At 46.0% G+C, this 26,053-nt stretch overlaps 1 protein-coding gene across 3 annotated transcripts in view; it reads right to left on the reverse strand.

Moving 5' to 3' along the window:
• Positions 1 to 225: 225 nt before the first annotated feature.
• ACOX2 (acyl-CoA oxidase 2) overlaps positions 226 to 26,053 on the reverse strand; it is a 32,094-nt gene continuing 6,266 nt past the window's right edge. For all 3 annotated transcript variants that reach the window (XM_019024775.4, XM_055383231.2, XM_063703874.1), the window contains 8 exons: positions 25,504 to 25,676; positions 23,832 to 23,994; positions 21,491 to 21,681; positions 19,442 to 19,621; positions 17,503 to 17,608; positions 12,220 to 12,437; positions 3,980 to 4,112; positions 226 to 376 (listed from right to left, as the gene is read on the reverse strand). In XM_019024775.4, coding sequence (XP_018880320.3) covers positions 314 to 376; positions 3,980 to 4,112; positions 12,220 to 12,437; positions 17,503 to 17,608; positions 19,442 to 19,621; positions 21,491 to 21,681; positions 23,832 to 23,994; positions 25,504 to 25,676 — 1,227 coding nt within the window. In that variant the 3' untranslated portion in view covers positions 226 to 313. The remainder of the gene's footprint in view (positions 377 to 3,979; positions 4,113 to 12,219; positions 12,438 to 17,502; positions 17,609 to 19,441; positions 19,622 to 21,490; positions 21,682 to 23,831; positions 23,995 to 25,503; positions 25,677 to 26,053) is intronic.

The raw sequence follows: 26,053 nt of genomic DNA on the forward strand, positions 1-26,053 counted from the left end.
GGATTACAGGCATGATCCACCACACCCCACTGGAAATTGCAAACACATTCAGAAGTAGAGAAGATAGTGTAATGAACACCCATGTACCTGCCCATTGACCAGCTTCAACAACTGTTCACTTTGGCTTTTTTCTCCTATGGATTATTTTGAAGTAAATCACAGATATTATTTCACATATATCACTTCAGACTGTATCTAAAAGATAATGACTCTAAAACATAAATATCTAATTTAAAATTTTAATGTTGCATATATGCCATAGTACCATTATCACATGATGGTGCTGGTTGCTTCTTGAATACTGTTGGTTGTTTCATAGCTTGGATCTCCAACTTTGTAATAGTGGTCTTATATATTCCTCATAGGCAGGGTTCTCCTGTTTGTAGAAAGAAACGCATTATTAACACAGTACATTTCTGCCAGGATTAATGACTTTTACTTTCAAATTAAGTCTCTAGCTTCAGAAAGTAACATTACGTAAGATTCTTAATTTTAAAAATTATTTCTAAGACTCATTTTGTGTGAACATATGGAGAAACATTTTTTCCAAAGGGCATCCTTCCTTTTCTCATGCAGATTTTAAATTGTGGATGCAGGTGGCCAATTAAAAACACAGCTTATCACTTGCTTTTGGAATTTCATACAAATAAAAGGCTTGACTCTTTGAGGCTCTCTGAAACTGAACATTAATCACAAAGCAAGGAACCAGATAGGGATCATATAAGCAGTATTCTAGGTCCGACTAGGTTATCCTCATTATGCTGTAATTCAGTGTCTTGATTCTTTGTTTCTTAGTTCTAGTCTCATCTTTTATAATATTTACTTTGTGTATGTGTGTGTGCCTGTCTACACTAAAACTGTAAGCTCCTCGAACACTGGGCTTTTGACTGTTTTTTTTTGGAGACAGTATTGCTCTCTTGCCCAGGCTGGAGTGCAGTGGTGCGATTTTGGCTCACTGCAACTTCCACCTCCTGGGTTCAAGCGATTCTTGTGCCTCAGCCTCCCGAGTACCTCGGATTACAGGTGTGCACCACCACACCTGGCTAATTTTTGTATTTTTAATAGAGACGGAGTTTCGCCATGTTGGCCAGATTGGTCTCAAACTCCTAACCTCAAGTGATCCACCCGCCTCAGCCTCCCAAAGTGCTGGGATTACAGGCTTGAGCCACTGCACTCAGTCTGGGTTTATGACTCTTGTTCTCCAGTGTATCTTCAGTATCTAGAATAGTTTTTGGCACAAAGCATGTACTTAGTAAATATTTGTTGAATTATTGAATGAATGAATCAGTAGATGTATTTAATGCATCTAACTCCTACTTGGACAAATTTTTACAATAGAATAATTGGGGAAAAACAGGATTTTTGTTTTGAAATTATCCCCAATGATTCTTCCCTTAAACCAAGAAAGCACATCATCCTGTCCAGGAATAAAGCTCAACGCTGCCCCAGACAGAAGAGAGCTTCTCCTATGATTCTAAGATGTTTACCTTAGCATAGCACTTTTCTTTTGGTAGAAAAATGTCAGTGAAATATATTCCTGTCTGTACTTTTATGTCTACAGGGCATGTTTCAACATAGCTGCTGTTTTATTTAAAATATCTGCCAGGCATGGTGGCTCACACCTATAATCCCAGCACTTTGGGAGGCTGAGGCAGGCGGATCATTTGAGGTTAGGAGTTTGAGACCAGCGTGGCCAACATGGTGAAACCCCATCTCTACTAATACAAAATACAAAAATTAGCTGGGTTTGGTGGCTTGTGCCTGTAATCCCAGCTACTTGGGAGGCAGGAAAATTGCTTGAACCTGGAGGCAGAGGGTTGCAGTGAGCCGCGGCTGTGCCACTGCACTTCAGCCTGGGCGACAGAGCGAGACTCTGTCTCAAAAATAATAATAAATAAAAATACATAAAATATCTGTAGTGTGCCTTTTTCTATTAGTGCAAATGAGGAAAATGTCTCTTATTGCAGCTTCAAAATGATAGCATTATATCTTAAGAGTAGGATTAAAAAATTATCCACAGCACATTAAAAAATACACTTTAAAAGTGCTATTTTGGTATCTCTAAAAGGAGCCAGAAATGTAAGATCATGTACATTAGCAGGCAGCCTCCTGTCATTTTAACTGACTGGAAACAGTTCACTAAGGTCATTTGTAACTTCACATTCCCAAATTATCATGCGTGAATGATCCACAGTGCTATACCTGTCACCTTTTTAGGAGGTAATATAAGCTAGGATGACAAGAGTGTGTGGCACTGTGTACGCAGCAGATTCCTTTGTCTCACTACGCAGGTAGTAAAACCATGTTCATTTATTCCATAGACGTGGAGTGTCTACTCCGTGATAGATCTTGGAGTTGGGAAGGTGAAGACTCCTTCGTTGTTCACAGTCAAGTGGAAGGAGATAGAAGTGAATGGGATGAAGTGCATCAATGTTTTCCCAAATGTGTTGACCCTCTGGGTCAGTCATTCCTCTTGTTTAGATAAACATGTTGTCATGTAGTATCCAGATTAAAGTCTTTTAAAATAAATATTAAAACCAACTAAAACACAAGAAAGCCACCTCCATTCTCTCTAGAGAAACCAGAATGTTGCCTGTGTTGCCAGTATAACAGGTTTGGGCTATATATGTCAGCATTTCTGACAGGTGTTATAGCAGGGCGGGTTTCTCTGTGGAGCACCAAAGGGCATACATTTATCTTTAGACCATGGAAGCTAGTCTGGAGTGGGAGGACTGCTGTATTTTTATGCCAAGATTTAAATGTTAGATCTAATCATTAGAAAAAGTAACACACTGGAAGTAGGTTAACTGTACTAAAACAGTGAACATATATTGTTTGTATTTCCTTGAGTTAAAAGGATGTCTTTCTGGGGACAGGGAGTGACCAAGATGGGTTAGTTGTGTTGTAACTTTAGATAATCATGTTAAATTAAGCCATGTGGTATGACAGGCTGCAAATTGTTAAGAGCAAGTCTAACACCATGCTGGGTGTGAATGAAAGCCTGAGAGTTGCCAATTTGATGTGGTGTTAAGACACCTTTTCTGAAATTGGACCAAAGAGGTAAAAAAGAAAGCTTCACCACCTGAATCATGTATTTGCACTATAAAATTTAAAATAATCTGTTTTGTACCTATAGAGTTTTTGTTTTGATCATCTATGTAAAATCTGCTATTAAATATTGGTTCCTCATATTCTAACTACAGGGTTTATTTCCTCACTCCTGTTAACATATTCATTGACATTTACAACTTTTCCCAAAGAGGCTCATAAGCAGAGAGCTGCGAGCATACCCTGGCCCTTGAGTGTTGGGACCTTATGAGTCCTCCCCGTCTTCTCGCTGTTAATGATGTAGAGTTCTGGTGTGCTCTCCTAGGATGGCTGGGGATTTTTTTGGCATGACCCTTTTAATTGTCACTCATATGGCTTTCCTGGGCTACTAATGGCAGTGCAGCAGCTTTCTTTGCTCCTTGGATTGTATTCCTTAGAGTGAAGAGGAGAGGGTATCATCTCTAGCAGGCAATCAGGTCTGAGAGAGACATCCCTCAAGCTTCCTACCACTTCTGAATACCTACTTTTATCTACACAAAACTGAAAGTTAAAAGGTTGAAAATAAGGTGGTTCAATTACCGCAGTGATTTATCTCCTTCTTTTTGTTACTTAAAAGCCAGTTTACCACTCTGTGTGTATGCCCTTGGGTCTGTCAAGCCATGATTTAGAGCTTGGGCCTTCCTCTTAATTCCCTTTACTAAGTTCCCAGCAGTGCATTTTGCTGATTACAATCCAGGCTCAGAGTTCCTGCCAGGCCATACTGCCACTCCTTGTTTCTTTTATGTGTTCTCTAAGAATATTTTAAACAGACGTGCTACGCCAAGTGATTGCCAACCTAATGGGAATCAATTAAAATGGGAGAACATGAAGGTGTATTCACTGCCTGTTCTCTGCTTTCTTACATAATTTATAATGTGTTCCACTCAACTACCTGAGTATTGGTTGGTGACTTCTGAGCCCACTGGAACAGGCGTTCATAGACGTTTCCATCATAACAGCCAAGTGCTGAATTTAAACACTGATCGGTGAAGTCAAAAGCATCAGTTAACAGGATGGCATCCTTCCTGGGATAGGAAACAAGAGTTTGTAAGTATTTTAGATTGCTCTTATGAATCAAACTAGTCTTGGATGGTGAATAACAATACCTAATTAGAGGTTGCATGATTATTCGCTTTTCAAACAATTCATTTTTTTTTAGTTTTTATTTTTTAATCAGTTATATGTGCATAGTATAATGAGTCAAAGGGTTCCGTAAGGCTTGTTTAAAAAACAGCATATCCGGGCATGTGTGGTGGCTCACGCCTGTAATCCTGGCACTTTGGGAGGCCGAAGTAGGTGGATCATGAGGTCAGGAGATCAAGACCATCCTGGCTAACATGGTGAAACCCCGTCTCTACTAAAAATACAAAAAATTAGCCAGGCATGGTGGCACATGCCTGTAGTCCCAACTACTTGGGAGGCTGAGGCAGGAGAATCACTTGAACCCAGGAGGTGGAGGTTGCAGTGAGTGGAGATCATGCCACTGCACTCCAGCCTGGGCGACAGAGTGAGACTCCTGTCCCAAAATAAATAAGGAAATAAATAACCAGCATATACCTGTCTGATTTCCACTTCTTTTTCCTCAGAAGCAATTTCAATCTGTTTTTTTTTTTTTTTTTTTTTGAGACAGAGTCTCACTCAGTTGCCCAGGCTGGAGTGCAGTGGCGCAATCTCGGCTCACTGCAACCTCTACCTCCCGGGCTCAAGCCATTCTCCTGCCTCAACCTCCCGAGTAGTTGGGATTACAGGCGCCCGCCACCATGCCTGGCTAATTTTTGTATTTTTAGTAGAGATGGGGTTTCACCATGTTGGCCAGGTTGGTCTCGAATTCCTGACCTCAGCTGATCTGCCCACCTCGGCCTCCCAAAGTGCTAAGATTACAAGCATGAGCCACCATGCCCGGCTGGCAATTTCAATCTTTTAGTTGATATTTCAGTATTTATCTGAATGTCAAAATATCTTGTTTATATTGCTGCTTGTTGATGGTTCAGTTTGAGATATTATCTGTTGATTCTTCATTCAAAAGGTAAAGATTTATATTTATCACCCCCTCTCTTCACTCCTACCTCCCCTTGTTCCCATTCTTCTTCCTCCTGGCCTTCGGGCCTCCCACTATAGTTATAATTTTGGCCAGACCAATATTTAGTATTGACATTATGATGATTGTGTGTCATTAAAGCATTGGTGGTAACTGGGATACTGTATCCAATGTAATCCTTTCTTGATGATCCCCAACATCATATGAGCCCTACCACCAATTTAATGTCCCCCTGCCCCCTTGTGGTCTCACTTCATTCCTTATCCAGCTGAAATTCCATGTTCTATTACTCTCTCAAAAATACATTCAACAGGCTGGGCGCGATGTCTCACGCCTGTAATCCCAGCAATTTGGGAGACCGAGGCAGATGGATCAGCTGAGGTCAGGAGTTCGAGACCAGCCTGGCCAACATGGCGGAACCCTGTCTCTACTAAAAATACAAAAATTAGCCAGGTTTGGTGGTGTGTGCCTGTAGTCTCAGCTACTGGGAAGGCTAAGGTGGGAGAATCGCTTGAACCTGGGAGTCAGAGGTTGCAGTGAGCTGAGATCGTGCCGCTGCACTCCAGCTTGGGCAACAGAGCAAGACTCCCGCTCAAAAAAAAAAATATATATATGTATACACACACACACACACACTCAACGATTTTTCTTGCTTTGTCATACCTGTTTGGCAAAACACATACCTCTTTGTCTTTAGTTTTCCACCCACTTTGTGCCACCACCTTTGTAGCTATACATGGCTGGAAAAAACAATCATAACTGGTGTAATAAGGGCTCAAGTGGGCCCTGATTGCAGCTCAGCAATCGTATTACATTGCTATATTTACTCATTGTTCATTTACTCTTTCCTTTTCTTAGGTAGTTATTTCATACCATCTCTTTGATCCTCAGATTGACACTATCCACCTTTCCCGTCTCTTTGCCTGCATGGCTTTACATCGTATTTCACTGATGAAGTGGAAGCAGTAAGAGAATCTGTGTAAGTTCCCACCCTTGCATTTATACATACAATGCCTTCTCTCTTCAGGCTCTCAGCTCAGGCCTCAGTCCCTCCTTGTCTACTAGATGTCTTTTCCTCTTGCATACTGGAGAACAACATTCTCCTGCCTTTCTCCAACAACATCAAAATTCCCCTCAGGGGTAAAAAGTTAGTGGAAATGCCCTTCTTTCTTTTTACTGTAGGCCTGGCTGGTTGCTGTCAAAATGGGCAAGTTCATGAAAAAGTGGGAAAGTGGTGCTGGTCCTGGCTGGATGCTACTCTGGACGCAAAGCCATTATCATGAAGGACATTGATGATGGCACCTCAGTCCATTCTTACAGTCATGCTTTGGTAGCTGGAATTGACTGCTATCCTCACAAAGTGACAGCTGCCATAGGCAAGAAGATCTCCAAGAGGTCAAGGATCAAGTCTTTTGCAAAAGCTTATAACTACAATCACCTCATGCCCACAAGGTACTCTGTGGATAGCCTCTTGGACAAACTGTCATCAACAAGGATCTCCTCAAAGACCTTGCTCTTAAACACAAAGCGTGATGGGAGGCCAAGATCAAGTTCAAAGAAAGGTACAAGAAAAAAAAAATCCCCTCTCTACTGGATCATTTCCATCAGTATACAAACAGAGAGTCATTTCTCCCATCTTAAACACAAGCTTTTGACTCTATTTCCTTCTCCATCACCTTGGCTCCCGTTTAGGACAAAACTCCCTGAAAGTGTTATGTGTGTTTATGCTTATGATTTCCAATTTTCACATTCTCTCCTGAACTGGATCTGTTCATGTTTTTACTCCCACCACTCCACAGAAATAGCTCTTGCCACGGTTACTTCCTTATTATCTTTCGAGGGTCTCAAGACTGAGTACTTGGACCTCTTCTCTTCATGCACTCCTTGTGATGTTCTTCTCAAGGTTTTAAATATCAACCATACGCCAATGACTTCCAAACTTATTCCTCCAGTGTCCCCTGCTTACCAACATCTGTACTTGGATTTCTGATAGGCTCTTCAAAAGTAATATATCTGAACCCAAACTCCTTCCTGTCCACCCTGCGCAAACCTGGGCCTCCTGTAGTCTTCCGCATTTATGGTAAATGGCAGCTCTGTCCTTCTGACCAAAAACCTTGATTCTTCTCTTCTTTCTCACCATACATCTAATCTGTCAGCAAATCCTGTTCTGCCTTCAAGATATATTCAAACTTCAACCATTCCCACCACCTCCAGCACTATCACTGCTCCAATCCACTATCATCACTCACTTGGATGATTGCATTAGCGATCCAGCTGATCTCCCTGCTTTTCACTCTTAGTTCTTAATATGGCAGCTGGAGCGAGCCTTTAAAAATACACATCAGATTCTTTTAGGTTGTGTCTATCCAGTGCTCAAAACCCTCCCATTCTATCCCATGCTCAAAACCTTCGCATTCTCTTAAGTCTTTGCAATGATCTACCTTACCGTCTCTTCCCACCCCCTACTGTACTCCCTTAACTCTCTGCCCTCTGCCGTCATTTTCCACCGCAGTCATGCCATTCCTGCCCCTGTGGCCTCTTCTGTGTTCTCTGGATGGATATGCCAAGCACACTCTGGTCTCCAAAATTTGTACTGTCATGCACTGCATAATGATGTTTTGGTCAATGATGGACCATGTATATGATGGCGGTCCCATGACATTATGATAGAGCTGAAAAATTCCTATTGCTTAGTGATTGATGTTAGAATTGGCTGCAGTATTCAGAACAGCAACATGCTTTGCAGGTGTGACTGTACGAGCAATAGGCTATACCATTTAGGCTTGTGTAAGTACACTCTGTGATGTTCACATGATGACAGACTCACCTGAAGACACATTTCTCAGAACGGATCCTCCAGTCATTAAGTGATGCATGACTGTACTTATGTTCTGCCTGTAATGCTCTTTCCCTAGCAGCCACAACAGCTTCTCCCTACCTTCTCCCCAGGTCTTTCCTTAAATGTCACCCTCCCAGGGAGGCCTTCTCTGGCCTACTTAAAATTGTAGCTCCCCCTCCTCCCTACTGACCCCCAGCATTCTTTCCCCCACTTCCTGCTATCCTTTCTTTCATGGTAGGTATTACCATTTCACATGGTATACAGTGTGACTGATTTTGTGCATGTGTGTGCCTGTCTCCTCTCCTCTAGTCTGTAGGCATCTGTGACCCTTTTTCATCTGAAACTCGTATCCTTCATTTGAGGAATGTTTTCTTGAATTATTTTATTAATGATTCGCTTCCTTCTGTTTTCTCTGTCTTCTTTCTAGACCTGTTCTTCAGATGATGACAGCTAAGATTGGTCCTCTTACTTTTTAAAAGTCCTCCTTTTTTTTGTCTTTTTGCTTTCTTGCTGTGAGATTTCTGCAACTTTATCTTCCAGTCCTTACATTGAGTTTTTCATTTCCATTATCATTTTTTAACTTCAAGGAGCTCTTTTTTAAGGTTCTCTGAATATTAGTTTTAAATAATGGCATTCAGGTTTTTATTTTGTGGTTGCAATACCGTCTCTTAACTCTGAGATATCACTGTTTTTTTTTTTAAGTTTTCTTCTCCCTGCGGATTCTCTTATGTCCTCTGAATTGCCTTGTTCTTGCTTGTTTTGGTCTCCATCTTTTATGTTAGGGGCATTCTTCAGGTGTTTGGTGATCCCTGAGTGTCTGATCATAGCTAAAAGCAAAGCATTAACTAGCTGATTACAAACTTGTGGCTATGCTTGCTAATATGGGGTTCACTATGGAGTGAATTGGGTGGACCATTGGGGGACTCTGATGTCAGTGTCTTTAGCTCCTTCTCCTTGGGCTGGTCAGATTCTCCAGAGAAGGATCATCTTACCATCTTCTTGCAGGGTACTAGTCTGGCTGCCAGTTTTTTAGGAACCAGTGGGAAAAAAGGTCTGGGGGAGGGAGGTGTCAGCATTTGGCCTATAAAGAACCCTGTTTTCTGAAGGGTAGCCTTATTATCAACTATACCTGATGCTCCCTAGTCCACAGATCCTCTATTTACCCTTCTGCCAGGGCAGAGTCAAGGAAAGTCTTAAAATTACTCACAGAGGCTAGGTGTGTTAGCTCATGCATGTAATCCCAGCACTTTGGGAGGCTGAGGTAGGAGGATCCCTTGAGCCCAGGAGTTCAAGAGCAGCCCAGACAACATAGAGACAACATCTCTTTCTCTTTGTGGGTTTATGCCTTTTAAAAAATTTCAGTCCATTCACTGATGTTTTAGTAGGGTTTCAGGAAAGAACAGAAGTAAATGCATATGTTTAATCTGTCATCTTTACCTGGAAGTCCCCCCAGCTGAGGTTTTATGACCGCTTAAACAACTAAAAACTGTTTGGGTCAGTTAACATTACAGAAAGCTTGTTCTTGGCATCCATAGCATACTATGCCGCCCTTCAGTTTTCATCTCAGAAATCTTAGGGAGATAGTGACTAATCAAGGCAGGGAACTGTGACACCAAACAGTGATATGCATAGAATCTGTTATGTGCCTGATTACCCTGCAGTAGTAAGGCTACTTAGGAACCATCATGGAAGTAAATCAATTTCTGGGTTTGACGCATGAGTAAGTTGGCAGATTGCATCTGGGCTGTCTGTCTTGTCTTGAATTGTAAGTTTCTGGAGCCAAGGCAAGCACTTAGAAATGCTGTTTGCAAATTTAAAAAACATGCTTATAGGGTGTTAAGGTAATCTTTTGTATTTTATCATCACTGACAACCGGGGCTAGAACATTATTTTCAAGTGCTTTTAAATTCTGACAGTTTCAAAAAGATGGACACCCTTGGGCTTGAACTGTGCAGTACTTAATTATGCTCTTAATAGTTTTCACTGCTGGATTCCCTGTATTAGGGAAGGTTTTATACCTGGGACATAATTGTGTCAAATGTATTTTTGACAGTTTTTGATGATTTAACTGAACAAACTTTTTTTTTTTTTTCTTGAGATGGAGTCTCACTCTTGTCGCCAAGGCTGGAGTGCAGTGGTACGATCTTGGCTCACGGCAGCCTCTGCCTCCCGGGTTCAAGCGATTCTGCCTCAGCCTCCCAAGTAAGTGGGATTACAGGCATGTGCCACCATACCCAGCTAATTTTTGTATTTTTAGTAGAGACCGGGTTTCACCATGTTGGCCAGGCTGGCCTCGAACTCCTGACCTCAGGTGATCCACCCACCTTGGCCTCCCAAAGTGCTGGGATTACAGGTATTAGCCACCGCGCCTGGCCTGAACAAACATTTTTTTGACCACCAGCTATCTGTTACATGCTATGAGTAGTCATAAAGGGCATGTAACATATTGCATATTGTGAGAAATAAAAGGAATTTGGTCTAATTTTTTAAAAACCTGTCTTAAAAATCATATTTTTAAAAAATTACAAATCTTTTAGAGACAGGGTCTCACTATGTTGCCCAAGCTAGTCTTAAACTCTTTGCCTCAAGTGATCCTCCCACCTTGGCCTCCCAAAGTGCTGGGATTACAGGTGTGAGCCACTGCTCCCAGCCTCTTTTTTTCTTTTTATTAGTCTTGTTGATATGAGAATTGTTGGAGATTCTAGGAGTTGCCTCTAACCCCATGCAATAGGTATCATATTTTCTGCCCAGTGAGGTCTCAAAAAGATTATATTCTCAAATTAGTCAATTTTTTTTAATCTTATGGACAATGGTAAATAATTTGCAATGTTTTCTTTTCTTTCCTTTTTTTGAGACAAGGTCTCACTTTGTTGCCCAGGCTGGAGTGCAGTGGTGCGATCATAGCTTACTGCAACCTCAACCTCCTGGGATCAATCAATCCTCCTACCTCAGCCTCCCGAGTAGCTGAGACTACAGGTGTGTGCCTGATTCATTTTTTGTAGAGGTGGGGTTTTGCCATGTTGCCCAGGCTTTTTTTTTTCTTTATTGTTTTTATTTCTATTTTTTCTAGGACTCTGATCAGGTTGGGCTTTGGTTTTGATATGTTTTTAAAGCAATCGTTTAGATTATAGAATAATAGTGTGAAAGCATTAGTATTTCATTGACCATACATGGCACTGCATTAATGCTGCATTAAAAAACTTTGTGTTATTATTTTATAAATCAATATATGAATTACAGAGTTAAAAAAAATTTTTCATCTTGAAGCTGAGGGAAGATTAAGGTAAGTTTACTAAACTTGGTAAGAATTTGCTTAAGCACATTCAACAAAGACAAGGATGTGTTCAAAGTATATAATACCTCAACCTTAACCTTAACATACAGGTTAAGAGCTCATGCCCAGGGGCCAGACCTGAGATTATACCCAGCCCCTCCTCTGGCTGATTGTGTGACACTGGGCAACTCCCATCAGCCTGAATTTCCTTTCCAATAAAATGAGGAGATTAATAGTACCCATTTCAAAGGGCTGTAAGGATTAAATGAGATGTATGTAAAAGCCTTTGGCACAGGGCCTGTCACATAAGTGCTCTTTAAAGGTTGGCTATGCCTGGGCACGTTGGTTCACACTTGTAATCCCAGCACTTTGGGAGGCCGAGGCAGGTGGATCACTTGAGGTCAGGAGTTGGAGACCAGCCTGGTCAACATGGTGAAACCCCATCTCTACTAAAAATACAAAAATTAGCTGGGCATTGGGGTGGGCACCTATAATCCCAGCTACTTGGGAGGCTGAAGCAGGAGAATCACTTGAACCCGGAGGCAGAGGTTGCAGTGAGACAAGATTGTACTACTGCACTTTAGCCTGGGTGACAGAGCCAGTCCCTGTCTAAAAAAAAAAGAAAAGAAAAAAGAGTTAGCTATGGTTGAGACTATTATTAGCACATTAGCACATATCATTCATATGTAGCATGCTTCATTTTGTTGATTTTCCTTAGATACTATTCCTATTTCCTTGACAATGTAAAGAGTTCAACTGAGGTAGCTCATTTATTCTTCAGTATTTTTCCCATTTTTTCCCATTTTTTTCTTTCATTAATTCATAATGCTTTATGCTGGTGTAATGATAATAGGGTGTAGACCTCTCCAGGGCTGTTGCTGCTCTGCCCATTAGCAAGGTTTTGGAGTTGGAAGTGACCTGTGAACAAGGGGTAGGGTTATTCTCTGAAGGCTAACATGGTTTGAAGTCTCTGCCACTCACCGGATCAGGTGGAGCAGGTCCAGGTAGGCTGTTCTTGCCATGTCCACTTGGGCACCAGACAGGAAGGCGTCATGGAGAAAGTCACCCGAGTTAGTCAAGATTCCGTGTATGGCATGGAGGTCACAGAGGCGCTTGAGCACCTGCTGAATCGCTGGTTCATTTTCTAGTTTCTCCAGAGCTTCTGTAAAACCCTTCACAGTGACATAGTAGCAGTGCGCCTACAAAGACACAAAGATATGTTCTCCTGATTTCTGGTTTTCTACTCCAGAAGTCACCCTGGAAGCGTGGCAAGATGGCTGGAATAAACTTGAGGCATGATGTGCTTCCCAGCAGGCTGATGAGCAGCTGCCTTTTCTCCTAGCTCACTCTGGGTCTGATCAAGGCGTTTTGATGTTGTGTATATGTGTGTGTGTGGGGGGGGGGGCGGGGACGGGGGGGACTGGTGGGCTTTGAAACATGGCCCTTGTTTTCTTTTGCTTGGAGCGGTTTCAAGTAGGTTGGAAAGTGGAAGGAAAGAATACAGGCATATTGGAGGCTGGCCTGGGGAAGGTGGAGGACAGCACCACTGTTCTTAAGAAATTAGCTATTTTAAGGCTGGGCGTGGTGGCTCACGCCTGTAATCCCAGCACTTTGGGAGGCCAAGGTGGGTGGATCACCTGAGGTCAGGAGTTTGAGAGCAGTCTGACCAACATGGTGAAACCCTGTCTCTACTAAAAATGCAAAAATTAGCCAGGCATGGTGGTGCATACCTGTAATCCCAGCTACTTGGGAGGCTGAGGCAGGAGAATCATTTGAACCCAGGAGGCGGAGGTTGCAGTGAACCAAAATCATGCCATTGCACTCCAGCCTGGGCAATAAGAGCAAAACTCCATTTCAAAAACAAAAAAAACAAAACAAACAAAAAAAAAAGAAAATAGCTATTTGTTGTCTGCTGTGTTCAAGTCAGTGGTGTGTGTGTGTGCGTGCACATGTGTGCACCATGGGGTGAGAAAGTTTCAAGATATATATGAAATTTATTCCAGCTAGAGTATAAACTCCTTAAGGTAAGCAGTGCTGTTATTTAGCCCATATGTAATGGTCTGGCTGTGGCAGTTGTTAAAATAATACTTTAATACCAGCTGGCAACTGTCCACTGCCGTCAACCCTGTGAGAGCCCCTCCTGCCAGATGGACTCCTTCCCGAAGACCCCCTCCTTCTCTCCACAGCCCAGCAACTAAAGGATTAATGTTTGACCCAGCAGGAGGCCTTCAGGACCTTGCTTCCCCTAGGGCTGAAGTCCATTTTGATTGGTTGGTGCCTTGTCCTACTGGTTGTAACATATTTTGAACAATCCGCATCTCGTCAAGACAAGCACACACAATTATTTTGTCAGGTAGGATATATGAGTTCTATAAGGGAGAGCAAGGAGGAGAGAAAGTATAAAGCAGTGCTTCTTAATTGTTTTTTCTGAGATAGAATCTCACTCTGTCACCCAGGCTGAAGAGCAGTGTTGCAATCTTGCCTTGCTGCAACCTCTGTCCCACTGGGCTCAAGTGATTCTCCCACCTCAGCCTCCTGAGTAGTTGGGACCACAGGCACACACCACCATGCCCGGCTTTTTTTTTTTTTTTTGTATTTTTAGTAGAGACGAGGGTCTTGCTATGTTGCCTACACTGGTCTCGAACTCCTGAGCTCAAGTGATCCTCCTTGCTTGGCTTCCCAAAGTGCTGGGATTACAGGCGTGAGCCTCTGGACCCCGCCCTGCCTCTCAGTTTTTTATGTGCATATAGATCACCTGGGGATCTTGTCAAAATGCAGATTCCAGGGCAGGGCCTGAGACTGTGCATTTCCAACAAGGTCCCCTGTGATGCCCATGCTGCTGTAGTGATTTTCAGTAGCAAGACTTAGAGTGTTTTGGGGGTTCGGCTGGGAGCGGTGGCTCACACCTATATCCCAGCACTTTGGGAAGCTGAGGTGGGCGGACCACTTGAGGTCAGGAGTTCGAGACCAGCCTGGCCAACATGGCAAAACCCTGTCTCTACAAAAAAATACAAAAATTAGCCAGGTGTGGTGGTGCACACCTGTAATTCTGGCTACTCGGAAGGCTGAGGCACAAGAATTGCTTGAACCTGGGAGGTGGAGGTTGCAGTGAGCTGAGACCGTGCCACTGCACTCCAGCCTGGGTGATGGAGTGAGACTCTATCTTAAAAAAAAAAAGAGTGCCTTGGGGGTTCAAAGGAGTTCACCCAGGCGGACATGAGTTGGGGGAAAGGTCATTCCAGGCAGGGGGAGCTTTATGTGCAAAAGGCTGTACTTTCAGGAAGCTGCAGGCAATTTAATGAGGCTGAAGTGTTGTGGTATAATGAGGTGATGATGGGGAACCATGGAGGTTAGGGTTGACTCATACCTGGGGCCCAGGTCAGTGAAGGGCTGTGAATAACATGGTCAGAATTTGCTCTGTGGGACCGGGAGTCTTCAGCTGGGCAGTGACCCGATCCACTTTCTCACTTGGAAAGAACTTGTGTTTCCTAGGGGGCCCTCACACGGGTGCTGACAACTCCACTTTGCCATTCAGACATGGTGTGCTCACAGCCATGCTGGGCTTGCAGCATTTGGCTGTGGAAGGTGAGCAGATGTGCTGTGTTGCCTCTGCTGGCTCCAGTAGCCTTTGTTGCTCAGACTGGGTCCAGCTTGGCAGAACTGCGGACCCGCACTCCTTTTCCTGTCCTAATCTGAGAGCCACATCCTCAAATGCTCAAGGCTCTGAGTTGAGGAGTGGAGTGATGGAGAGCTGCCCAAAGGCCTGGGCCTTAAAAAGCAGGATGAGGATCAGAGACAGAGGTGACCTCTACACTTTGGGGAAGGGCTGAGCTGAACCTTGGCCCCACGCTCTGAGCACAGTGAACATTATTTACATTGTGTGTGTTGGTTTAAATCTTGCCTCCTGTCTAATTTGGGGGTGGGGGTGCTAGCTGCCTCTCTAAGTTTTACTTATTTAATCTTTATTAGAATCCTACAAAGTAGGTACTGTTATTAGCTCTATCTTGCAGACGAAGAGACCGAGGCTCTGAAAGATTAAGTTTTTTGCCCAAGGTCATGGCTAGGAAGTGGTAGCAGTGAGATCCACACCAGGGCTGTATTCCTAACCCTATGTGGCCAAAGCCACAGGAGACTGAGGCTGGATTATAATGAGGCCAGCATTTGTTCCCATGGTCCTGGAGACTGACATCTCTTCTGGTCAGAGTCTGAATTATAGGACCACAGCCTGACAGAGCCTAAAGGGCTCTTCCATGCCCCTTTGTCTACAGACAGGGAAGTTAAAGCCCAGAGAGGGAAGGGGCTGCTTGAGGTCACACAGAGCTGGGACCAGAATTTAGCCCGTGGCTCCCCCTTGTCTACTCTTCTGTCAGTATCATCCCCCCTTCCCTCAAGTTGCAGTTATCTCTACCTGCACATTTATGGTTTACAGATGGGGCCCAGTTGGGTGCTGAAGCTTTCTGTAGACTAAATAACCCCACAAAGCACAGAGAGTACAGAAAGCCCTATCCATTATGACCTTGGAGACTCAGCTGGGGCACCACCTCCCCAGGAAGCTGTGAGGGACGTGTTCTTCCCCCGCAGGCTGGCTGGCTGTCACCCTCCATCCCCCCAGAATTTGTTGCTCACCTCAGTCACTCATCACACCCTCAGTGGTGTGGGAAGGGAAAGCATCTGGACTCAGCTATTTCCTACCTCTGGGACCTAACTCCTGAGTTCTCTTTCCTCACCCTTGAAGTGGAAATAATGTCAGTCTCCCTCCCAGGGCTGTGTGGATTAAATGAAGTAACCCTGGTCCATTTGAAGGCAGGCCATAGGTTTGGAAAATGAATGAGTGGGTAATGGGTGGCTGTGGTTCCTGTTTTGGTGATCCAGTGAAAGCAGGAAGCCTTGGCTCACCCTCTGTGTTGACAGGACAGTTAGCACAGCAGGGGGTGCCCCTGCTGTAGGCTGAGCAGAACTGAGGGCTGCAGAGGTAATCCCATCACATGTGGTGTGGTGGAGGTGGTGGGTCACATGGTGGTGCTCAACGTCCAGCCTGCCTGACCAGCCCTGTCCCACAAGGGCCTCTGCAGCCCTTCAGGGCTCTCCTGTTCCAAGGCTGCCATTTTCTGGGTCTGAGGCCTGAGGATTGGCGTGATCACTTTAGTTTTCCAGTTATTGGCAGTGCCAGAGTCCCAGCTGCCTAAGCTAGAACTCATGAGTTGTTCTTACCTCTTTCCCACCCCAGCACTCTGAGGCCTGTCCCTGCCTTCTTCCTCTTTAGCATCTCTGATCTACTCACTTGTCTCCAGGCTTTCTGCCATGCTCATGGTCAGGACCACCCTCACTCCCGGTTCAGACTTGCTCCTTTCTAACTTGCTCCCTTTCATTCCATCCCGGGCAACCTGCATGATTCTTCTAGAATGAAACTGATCACTTTACCCCACCTCCAAACAAACTCAGCAAAGGCATTGCAATGAAAACAAAACCCCAACTTTTCACAGTGGTGCAAAAGGTCAGAGGCCTTGCCTGTCTCTCCTTCTCCCCTTGTCTCAGTCCTTCTCCTTAGGTCCTCCTTGGGAGATTTGCACTTCCTCCCAAGCACACCAGGATCCTTCTTGCTGCCTCCTTTTGCACGCGCAGCTCCCTTTGCCTGGAAACTTTTCTCTCCAAATCTGCCACCCCACCCTTTAGCTGGCTAATTTCAGCTTATCCTTGAAGTCTTAGCCGATATGCCACTTCTTTTGGGAAGCCTTTCTGACTCCTCCAGGTGGGCAGAAGTGTACCTGCTCTGGGATTCCATAGCAGCCTGTATTTCCCTGTCATGGTGCTTCCTTGATTGTAGCCGTGCATGGGCAGTGGCTTCACTGTTGAGCACCCAGGTCAGTGCCCAGGGCAGAGTGGGTGCTCAAATATTTGCCGACCGACTGTGAATTATGCAGAAACACAAAACGAGTGGAAATGGAATCAGACATCCAAGGATTGCCTGTGGGGCTAAGGGGAGACTTGACCTGCTTTTCTATCTGGGAGGAAATATTTGAACAACCTGAAGCAAATCCAATAACACTGCCTCATTACCTTTTCCCCTAAGAGCTGCCAGCAAGATTGCTTTGGAGTTAAGTCCTTTAATTAAAATACCCTGGACTAAAGCCTTGGAAGTGAAATGAGGGCAGCCGCCACTGAAGCAGAGTTGGGGAATAATGGCAGAGCCCGGATTTTCCCAGCAGGGTAGCCTGCCTGGGAAGCAAAATGGATCCCTTTCAGCTTCAGCTGGCAGGCGCTCACCTTAGCAGCCTGGAGGTGTATGACAGTGGTCTGGTTCCAAGCCTCGTGCTGGTCAGCTCCGGATTGCGTCAGGGTCTGTAAATGCTGCACTGAGTCCTTTATGAGCCTGAAGGCCAAAGCAAAAAAGGTTCAGCTTCCTGACTGAGTGGAAAAGACAACTGATGGGCTTCCTGTGGTCCCTCAGAAGTAGAAATAATGCCTGTTTATTGACCACTTATGTGCCATAAAGCTAAATGATTGATATTTATCATCTTTTTAACTCTTTTAAGGGCAGGCACCCCCCAGTTTGCAATGGGGAAAACTGAGTCCCAGAGAGGTTAACTAATTTGTCCAGGGTCACACAGCTAGTAAGGAGTGGAGCCAGGATTTTGACTTGTTGTTAATTGCCATGTTATAAAGCCTCAGGGCCACAGGCCAGGAGCTGTCCCCTATTTCCAATGCAGATTCCAGCCTCACACCAGTATGTTCAGGCCTTTTTGTTGACTGAAGTCCTATGGCCTGAGCAAGGAGAATGGTTTTTCTGTAAAGGCTAGAGAGGCCCGTCGCTCACCTAGCCTGCTGCAGGTTCTACCCAAGGGACCTTAAAACAAAAAGAGAAAACCAACCTTTGTCCTGCAAACCACTAAATTAGTCATTTGCCATTTTATTAACCTTTAATCCCCTCTTATTTTCTATTCCCTGCCCGTCCATCCATGACCCTTAGAATTTGTGTGTAAAGCAAACTGTTTATTAGGCAATATGTTTTTTGCTTTGTCAGGGAATAGATAAGCAGATGTCACATTGAATTTCAAGCAAGGAGAAATACCATGACACTTTAATCACCTCGAGCAGCCTTATTTTCCCCTCTTCAAATCTCCCAATTGAAATGTTAGCTCTATGAGTTCTGGGGTGTTTATCAGGCCTATTTACTGATAGGTCCCTAATGCCTAGAACAGTGCCTGCCATATTATAGGCAGTTAATAAATATTTTTGGAATAAATAAATGAATGTTCCAAGTTGCTTGTGATCTTGAAATAACTATTAACCATCCCTGGGACCACAGGTTGGGATATAAGGCCTCTTATTATATACTGAAAATATGTTTTTCCAGTTTGTTTTTGGTGTTTCCTTTTTATTTTTTTATTAAAATTTTTTGTATTTTTGGTAGAGGTGGGGTTTCACCATGTTGCCGAAGCTGGTCTCAAACTCCTGAGCTCAAGCAATCCGCCCACCTCTACCTCCCAAAGTGCTGAAATTACTGGTGTCAGCCACCATGCCCAGCCTGTTTTTTGTGTTTTAATTTGGGGGCAGGGTTCAGAAGGTTTTCTTTTTAGGTAGTTAAACCTCCATCTTTTCCATGGTGGTATGTGTGTTTGGTCAGGACCTCTCTATTCCCAGCCCCTGGCATATTTGTTCATTCCTAACACATAGTAGGTACTGAACAATATTTGTTGAATGACAGAATGGATGAGTCCTTGGTTTTGTCCATGTTCCCTGGAGCCTACTAGACCCTGGAAATAAATCAATTCTATCCCGTGGTGTAGTCATATTTTCAAAAATTATTTTTAGATTATGGGATATTTCAAACATATGAGTGAGTATTGCTTTATTTATTGGTATTTGCATATCAATACATTTATAGTATTTACATATGGGTACATTCGTTGTATTGCAAATCACCATAGGACCCTAGAGATTTTAAAAATATCTCACTGGCCAGAGGTGTGATGTCCTTCTACTACTGTGACCAGGATGGGGAAGTGACGGGGGTCCATGGCTGATGGGGGGGACATCCCCTCTCTCTGCCCATGGTGGCAGGAACTAAGAGGACCGGGGAGGCTAGGCATGGGGTGGTTTTTAGAACTGAATCCACGAATGTCCACCCAACCAATCCAAAGGCCCTAGTGTGGCATGGAGCCTGTGCCCAGGTGGGATGGCTGATTTCTCAGCACTGGCTTACCTTACTGCCACATGTGCCCAGGCTGTGGTGTAGAGCTCCGGGCAGAGGAAGTCGGCTGCCCTCTGGGCTGGACACCTGGCCAGGTCAGGTGCGGTGAGATATGCGACAGATGGAGGGAGAGATCTCTGTGGCGTGGAGCCAGGGGACATCTGAGTCTGCAGGTAGCTCTTCACCAGGAACCTGGGGGGTGGAAGAGGAGGCAGGTGAGAGGGCAGAGACTCTGTGAGACAGCCCAGCACCCCTCACTCCCAGAGACAGGCAAGCTCATGCTAGGTTTCAGCCTTCCCGTGGGAGAGCCAGGTCACCAGGCCTCTGCCTGGCCTCCCTCCTGAGGGTTCCCCCTTGGGCCATCCTGCCTCGAGGCCCTCAGTCAGGCATACCCCGGGACCTGTGGAGCTGGGCCAGACACTCTCTGATCCTGAACATAAACCCTTCTGTGATCTGAGCAAACAGAATTTTCCATCAGAACACTGCGATTTTGGGATTTATAATGACTTGTACAGTGACTGGGTGGAAATTAAATTTTCTTAGCTGAAAAAAGAAGGATAGAGGCAAGAACGCTAACAGGAGTAGGAGGATTATAGGTGACTCTCAACTGCTGCTTTAGGATAATCCAGTGGTTACAGGTTCTGGGCTTAGACAGCCCTGGATTCCCATACAGCCTCGCTGGGACCTGTGTGATGAAAGAAGCTTCACCTCCCAAGTCTCGGTTTCTCTAGCTCTAGGTGGGGAGGACAGTTCTCATCTGATTGAGGGTTTGTGAAATGGAATGAGATAATATTTGTAGAGTGCTTGGCACAGTGCAGAGTACATAATATGTGCTATTGTCTTCCTTTTCTAATTTGGAAAAAAACCAAGGAATGTTATATATTTTTAAAAATATAATAAATGTTGTTTTTCATATTTGCCAGTGAACTTCTTTCTCCTTGCATAGGGAAGCATTTGCCCTGTTTGGTCACCTGAGAATAGGTGAGGATGAGGCTCTGTCGGCCTCCAGGGCCCACAGACCTAAGAGGGATAAAAAGAAATCACCTGCGTGGAGGAAGCTGACTTGGCCATTGCTTGGAGCCTCTGTGTGCAGGCTCTGCACCAAGCCTAGGCGATGCTAAAGCGAGCAAGGTAGGGGTAGTCCCTGCCCTCAGGGAGCTCCTAATCTAGTTGGAGAGTAGAGCTAAAAAGGTGAACAAAAAAATGAGACAGTGATAGATTGTGAAACTGCTCCAAAGGAAAGAAGGCCATGTTGGGTGGGAGGGGATCAAATGCAAAGGCCTCCTGGACAGAAAGAAGTGTGTGGCCGGCAGAAGTGAGCAGAGGTGGCTAGGTGCGGTGGCTTGTGCCTGTAATCCCAGCACTTTGGGAGGCTAAGGCAGGTGGATCACCTGAGGTCAGGAGTTGGAGAGCAGCCTGGCCAACATGGTGAAACCCTATCTCTACTAAAAATACAAAAATGAGATGAGCATGGTGGTGTGTAATCCCAGCTACTGTGGAGGCTAAGGCAGGAGAATTGCTTGAACCCGGCGGGCAGAGGTTGCAGTGAGCCGAGATTGCACCACTGCACTCCAGCCTAGGTGACAGAGTGAGACTCCATCTCAAAAAAAAAAAAAAAAAAAAAAAAGAAGAAGTGAGCAGAGGCAGGAGGTAGTGAGAACAGGATGGATGGGGAGGCAGGGGTCAGGTCACATGGACCTTGCAGGCCACAGCATAGAATATGTCATTTTCCTACGAGCACTGGGAAGCCGTTGAAGAATTTCAAACCAGAGAAAGATGTGATCCTCCCTAGGCTCTGAAAAGATCCCTCCGGCTGCCTGTGGAGAAGCAGGACAGGATAGAAGCAAGAGACCAGGGAGGGGTCTGAGGCTGTGGTGGAGGTGAGAGAGGATGGTGGCCTAGAAGTGGATAGGTTAGTCATATTGGGGAATTGGACAGCTCCCAAATAGCACTTCGCAAAGCCTGCTCTTTTCATGGGCCTCAGACGGAACCCTCCACTCAACAGAAGCTTGGTGGGTCCCCAAGGACTTGGGCAAAGGCCTGGGTCAGCCTGGACCTTACCTGGCCACCTGCAGGTAGAGCACTGTGTTCTCACCCTCATAGGTGCAGGAGGCCAACAATTTGGTGACCAGTGATGGCAGGCCACTCAGCTTTGAGTAGCCATGTCCGCCACAGGCCCTGCGGCACATCTCAGCTCCCTGGGTGCAGAATTCTGACATCATGGCCTTCATGCCCGTGCTCAGTGCATGGAGCTGTGAGAACACGGAGGGGGGTTGGGCGGTGTTAGGGGGCCTCCACCATAGGGACCAACCCTGTGCACCACTTACTGAGCATCTACTCATGCCCAGCTCAGCTCTGAGGTAAGAAGTGTTTCCTCTGCTCACAACATTATGAATGAGAAGGCGGGTACTCAGCTTATGTGACTCACCCAGAGGCACACAATTAGGCAATGTAGCTGTAGGGGCATAAGAGTGAAGGAAAACCTGGCCTGGCCAGTGTCTCCAGGATTGGGAAGAGGGTGCTGCCTGAATTGGGCCCACAAACCTCCAAGACTTACGGATTTTGCTGGCATGGGTTTTAGAAAGCTAACTTATGAGGATGGGTGTCCACTGTAAGCCCACTTACTGGGTTGTAGGAGGGTGACAGGGTCTGAATGTGTCCACCTGAAATTCTTATGTAGAAATCCTAACCCTCAAGGGTTAGGGCTAGGATTAGGAGGTATTGATGATTAGGACTAGGATTAGGAGGTATTATGATGGTAGTAGGAGGTGGGGCCTTCAGGAGGTAATTAAGTCATGAGGGTGGAGGCTTCGTGAATGGGATCAGTGCCCTCATGAAAGAGGCTGCTTCTGGCTGGGTGTGGTGGCTCACGCCTGCAATCCCAGCACTTTGGGAGGCCAAGGCAGGTGGATCACGAGGTCAGGAGATCGAGGCCATCCTGGCCAACATAGTGAAACCCCGTCTCTACTAAAAATACAAAAATTAGCTGGGCGTGGTGGTGTGCACTTGTAGTCCCAGCTACACAGGAGGCTGAGGCAGGAGAATCTCTTGAACCTGGGAGGTGGAGGTTGCAGTGAGCCAAGATTGTACCACTGCACTCCAGCCTGGGTGACAGAGTGAGACTCTGTCTCAGGAAAAAAAAAAAAAAAAAAAAAAAAAAAGAAAGAAAGAGGCTGCTTCTACCATATGAGGACACAGCAAAAAGACAGCCGTTCCGCAAGCAGGCCCTCACCTGACACCAAATGCACTAGTGCCTTGACCTTGGACTTCCCAGCCTCCAGAATTGTGAGAAATAAATTTGTTTGTTTTTCTTTTTTGAGACAGGGTCTCACTCTGCTGCTCAGGCTGGACTGGAGTGCAGTGGCACAATCACAGCTCACTGCATCCTTGAACTCCTGGGCTCAAGGAATCCTCCCACCTCAGCCTCCAAAGTAGTAGTTGGGACTACAGGTGTGTGCTACCACACCTGACTAATTTTTCATTTTTTTTTTTTTTGTGGAGACGGGGGTCTCACCATCTTGCTCAGGCTGGTCTTGAACTCCTGGACTCAAGCAGTCCTCCTGCCCTGGCCTCCCAAAGTGCTGAGATTACAGGTGTAAGTCACCATGCCAGGCCAATTTCTGTTGTTTATAAACCACTGCTTTATGGTATTTTGTTACAGTGGCCCCAACAGGACAGAGGCTGCTGGGCAGCAGGCCTGCTTTCAGATTTTGGTTCTTGAAGCCCCTGCCTATCTTTGGAGCTTTCAAGTCCTTGGGAGGAAAGTTATGTCCCTTGATCTCTCTGTGCCTCATTGCAGTTGGAAGGGTTAATGAGCAGTGCTTACAAAGCATGGTAGCCTGGACAGACTGAATTTTACTATATATGTAAGTCCACAATGCTTTACCTGAGACCTGTGAGCCAGATGTGTTTAGGAATCAAAGTAACTTTTGGATTATAGAGAGGCCAAGTGGCATTTAAAGTGCATTTTATATAATAGCCCCAGTGGGGTTTGGGGCAGCTTTAGTGATTAAACACATTAATAATTTTACTGCAAAATGTATTCACACTCAGAGGGATAAATCAGGTCAGTTCAGGTCAAACTATGCCACCAAATGAGTTCCAAACAACTGTTTTTCGGAGCTTTTCAGGTTTCAAATACACATCAGGGGTTGTGGACCTGTGTTCTCTACGCTAGGTGTGATTGTTTTCTCTTAGCATGTTTGTAGCTCTCTGGGGGCTGGTTGTGGGTAAATTTATATACCAGGGTGCCGTTCACCCAGACGCCCTGGGATGCTGAAAGCTGGGAGAGGTGGGGGTGGGGAGTGCCCATGGGGATGGGGCTGTGGCTGCTCCCCAGTGAGTGGGACAATCTTAGCTCCCAGCGCCTGCCAGCGCCTGCCCCTCCGCAGACAGCAGGTACCTCAGGCAGGAAGCTGAAGTCTTGGTTCAGAATGGCAGTGTAGGAGTGCTGGAAGAACTCCAAGAGGCTGACTGCCAGGAAATGGAAGGCATAACTGATGGCCAGCTGAGGAAAGAGTTTCTGCTGTTGTGTCTGGTAGTCCAGGACCTTTACCTCTGGGTCACTGAAGGGAAAAGAACCAGAAGATTTAGATCACTACCTGTTGTGTCCACCTTCCCCTATCCCCGACACCATAAAAACCTTAAAAACAGACAGTTCCTTAGAACTCATTGCAAAACTTGAACTGACACGAGGCCATTGATAATCCTTTAAAAATCCCATCTAACATGAACATCCACACATTTCACTGCAGGAATACTGACACATTTGTTGGTGGGTACTGCCCCTTGTTAAGGGAGGCTTATAGAATTCCAGCATATACACAGTATTATCCTAAAACCTGAAAAGTTCTGAGACTCCAACACGTCTGGTCCCAAGATTTCAGGTGGAGAGCTGTGGCCCTGCACCTGTGATGATTTGAACCTGTGACCTTCCACTGCCCGTGTGCACTTGCCGCGTGGTGAGGAATATGTCAAGCCTAAACAATAACTCTTAGGATGTAAACTCAGGTCTGATGGAACCCCAAGGAAGGGACTGTGTCTGCCTTATCCGCTGCTATGTCCTCAGTGCCCAAGGCTATGTCCAGCATTTAGGAGCTCGCAGTAACTGGATTGAAAGAGGATGTGATTACAAGAAGCCTCCTCTCCAGACAGCAGCTGCTTACCTGGCGCATCTTTCTTATAACCACCCTGGGGGCACTTCTGCAGCCCAGATAAATGGGCCTCGGGCAGGACAGCAGCAGAAGCCCCTTCTTCCCAGTGGCCCTGTCCTCCAGAGAACTCTTGCAGCCCGGATTCTGAAGCCCAGGCCAGGCGAGGGCGCTGTGAGCTTGCCAGAGGAAAGGACCCTGGGCTGAGAGCTTAATGTGCCTTACTGCATTTCACCCTCCACACCACACTGAAAGGCCGCTTCTGCCACACCCATTTTGTAGCTGAGGAAGCTGAGGGATGAAGTGAAATGGCCGAGCTGAGCGTTCACAGAGGGTTCAGGCAGCCCTTGCTATTCTGTGCTGCGGGGTGGAGGGAGTGGTAGCAACACAACCAATTACAACAAAAGGGATCCAGACTAGACATACCAGTCGGATGCTGACAGCACAGCTGGACAGAACGAGCTCAGCCACACACAGTCGATATGATATTGGATTTTGCTAGGCTCGGCCTGACAGAATCAACTCAGCCAGCCGTAGTCTGATGCAGCTGGCAACTGGCTGACCCAGACCCGTCCAACCCGTCACAGCCGCACAGAACACGGCCGGACTCGGACAGACACAGAGTCAGACAGACCTGGTGCTACAGGGCCAAAGACACTATCACATAGAGCCCGATGGGGGCCAGGCACTGAGGATGCAGGTTAGGCTGGCTGGTCAGCCCTGTTAGAGGCAGCCAGAGAGACCCCTCTGACATGCCCAGATGGGGCCAGGCTGGGTAGATTTTGTGTTTGTGTGTGTGTGTGTGGTGGGGGGCATTGCCTGCTCCCAGCACTCTGGCTCTGGCAGAAGGGTGGTGTCAGGGGGAGGCACTGTGGGACCAAAAGGCAGCATATCTGCGGTAGTCAGTCACTGGGCACCCCTTGCCTGGGCCGGAGCCGGGATTGGCGGCGGATGACCGAGTAGCGCATGGCGATGACACAGGCCTTCTGCAGTATAGGGAGGATCTCCCCTGACAGCAGCTCCACCCGCACCACCACCATGGGAAGGTAGTTGCTCTGTGCTGTACCGAGCTTGACGTAGGTGCCATCTGGCAAGACCTGTGTGGAACAAGGACGGGCACAAGGTCTGGGCCAAGGCTTCCCAGGATGCCCTCGCTTCTCCAGAGCTGTGGGGCTCCACACATGGAGGGCACCTCGCCCCTCAACCGGCGCATCTGGAGTTGGAATGTTAAAATACCAGGCCATTTACCCAAGTGCCCTGCTTCACAGTGCCTCTCCTGGGACACCCCGGACCTCCCCATGACCCATAACTAAAGGGGTGATGCCTGGCAGAATTGGGACCTTCAGAACTCCTGCTGGCATTCTGGCTGGTATCTGTTGGGCGATTGGCTGTGTCAGGCCTCACTGTGGGTAAATATTATGCAGATCACCTCAGCCCTATCCTCTCCTGGGGCTGCCACCCCACCCCACGATTG

Source organism: Gorilla gorilla, chromosome 2 (assembly GCF_029281585.2).
Source record: "Gorilla gorilla gorilla isolate KB3781 chromosome 2, NHGRI_mGorGor1-v2.1_pri, whole genome shotgun sequence".
In the NCBI taxonomy this organism is placed as follows: Eukaryota; Metazoa; Chordata; class Mammalia; order Primates; family Hominidae; genus Gorilla; species Gorilla gorilla.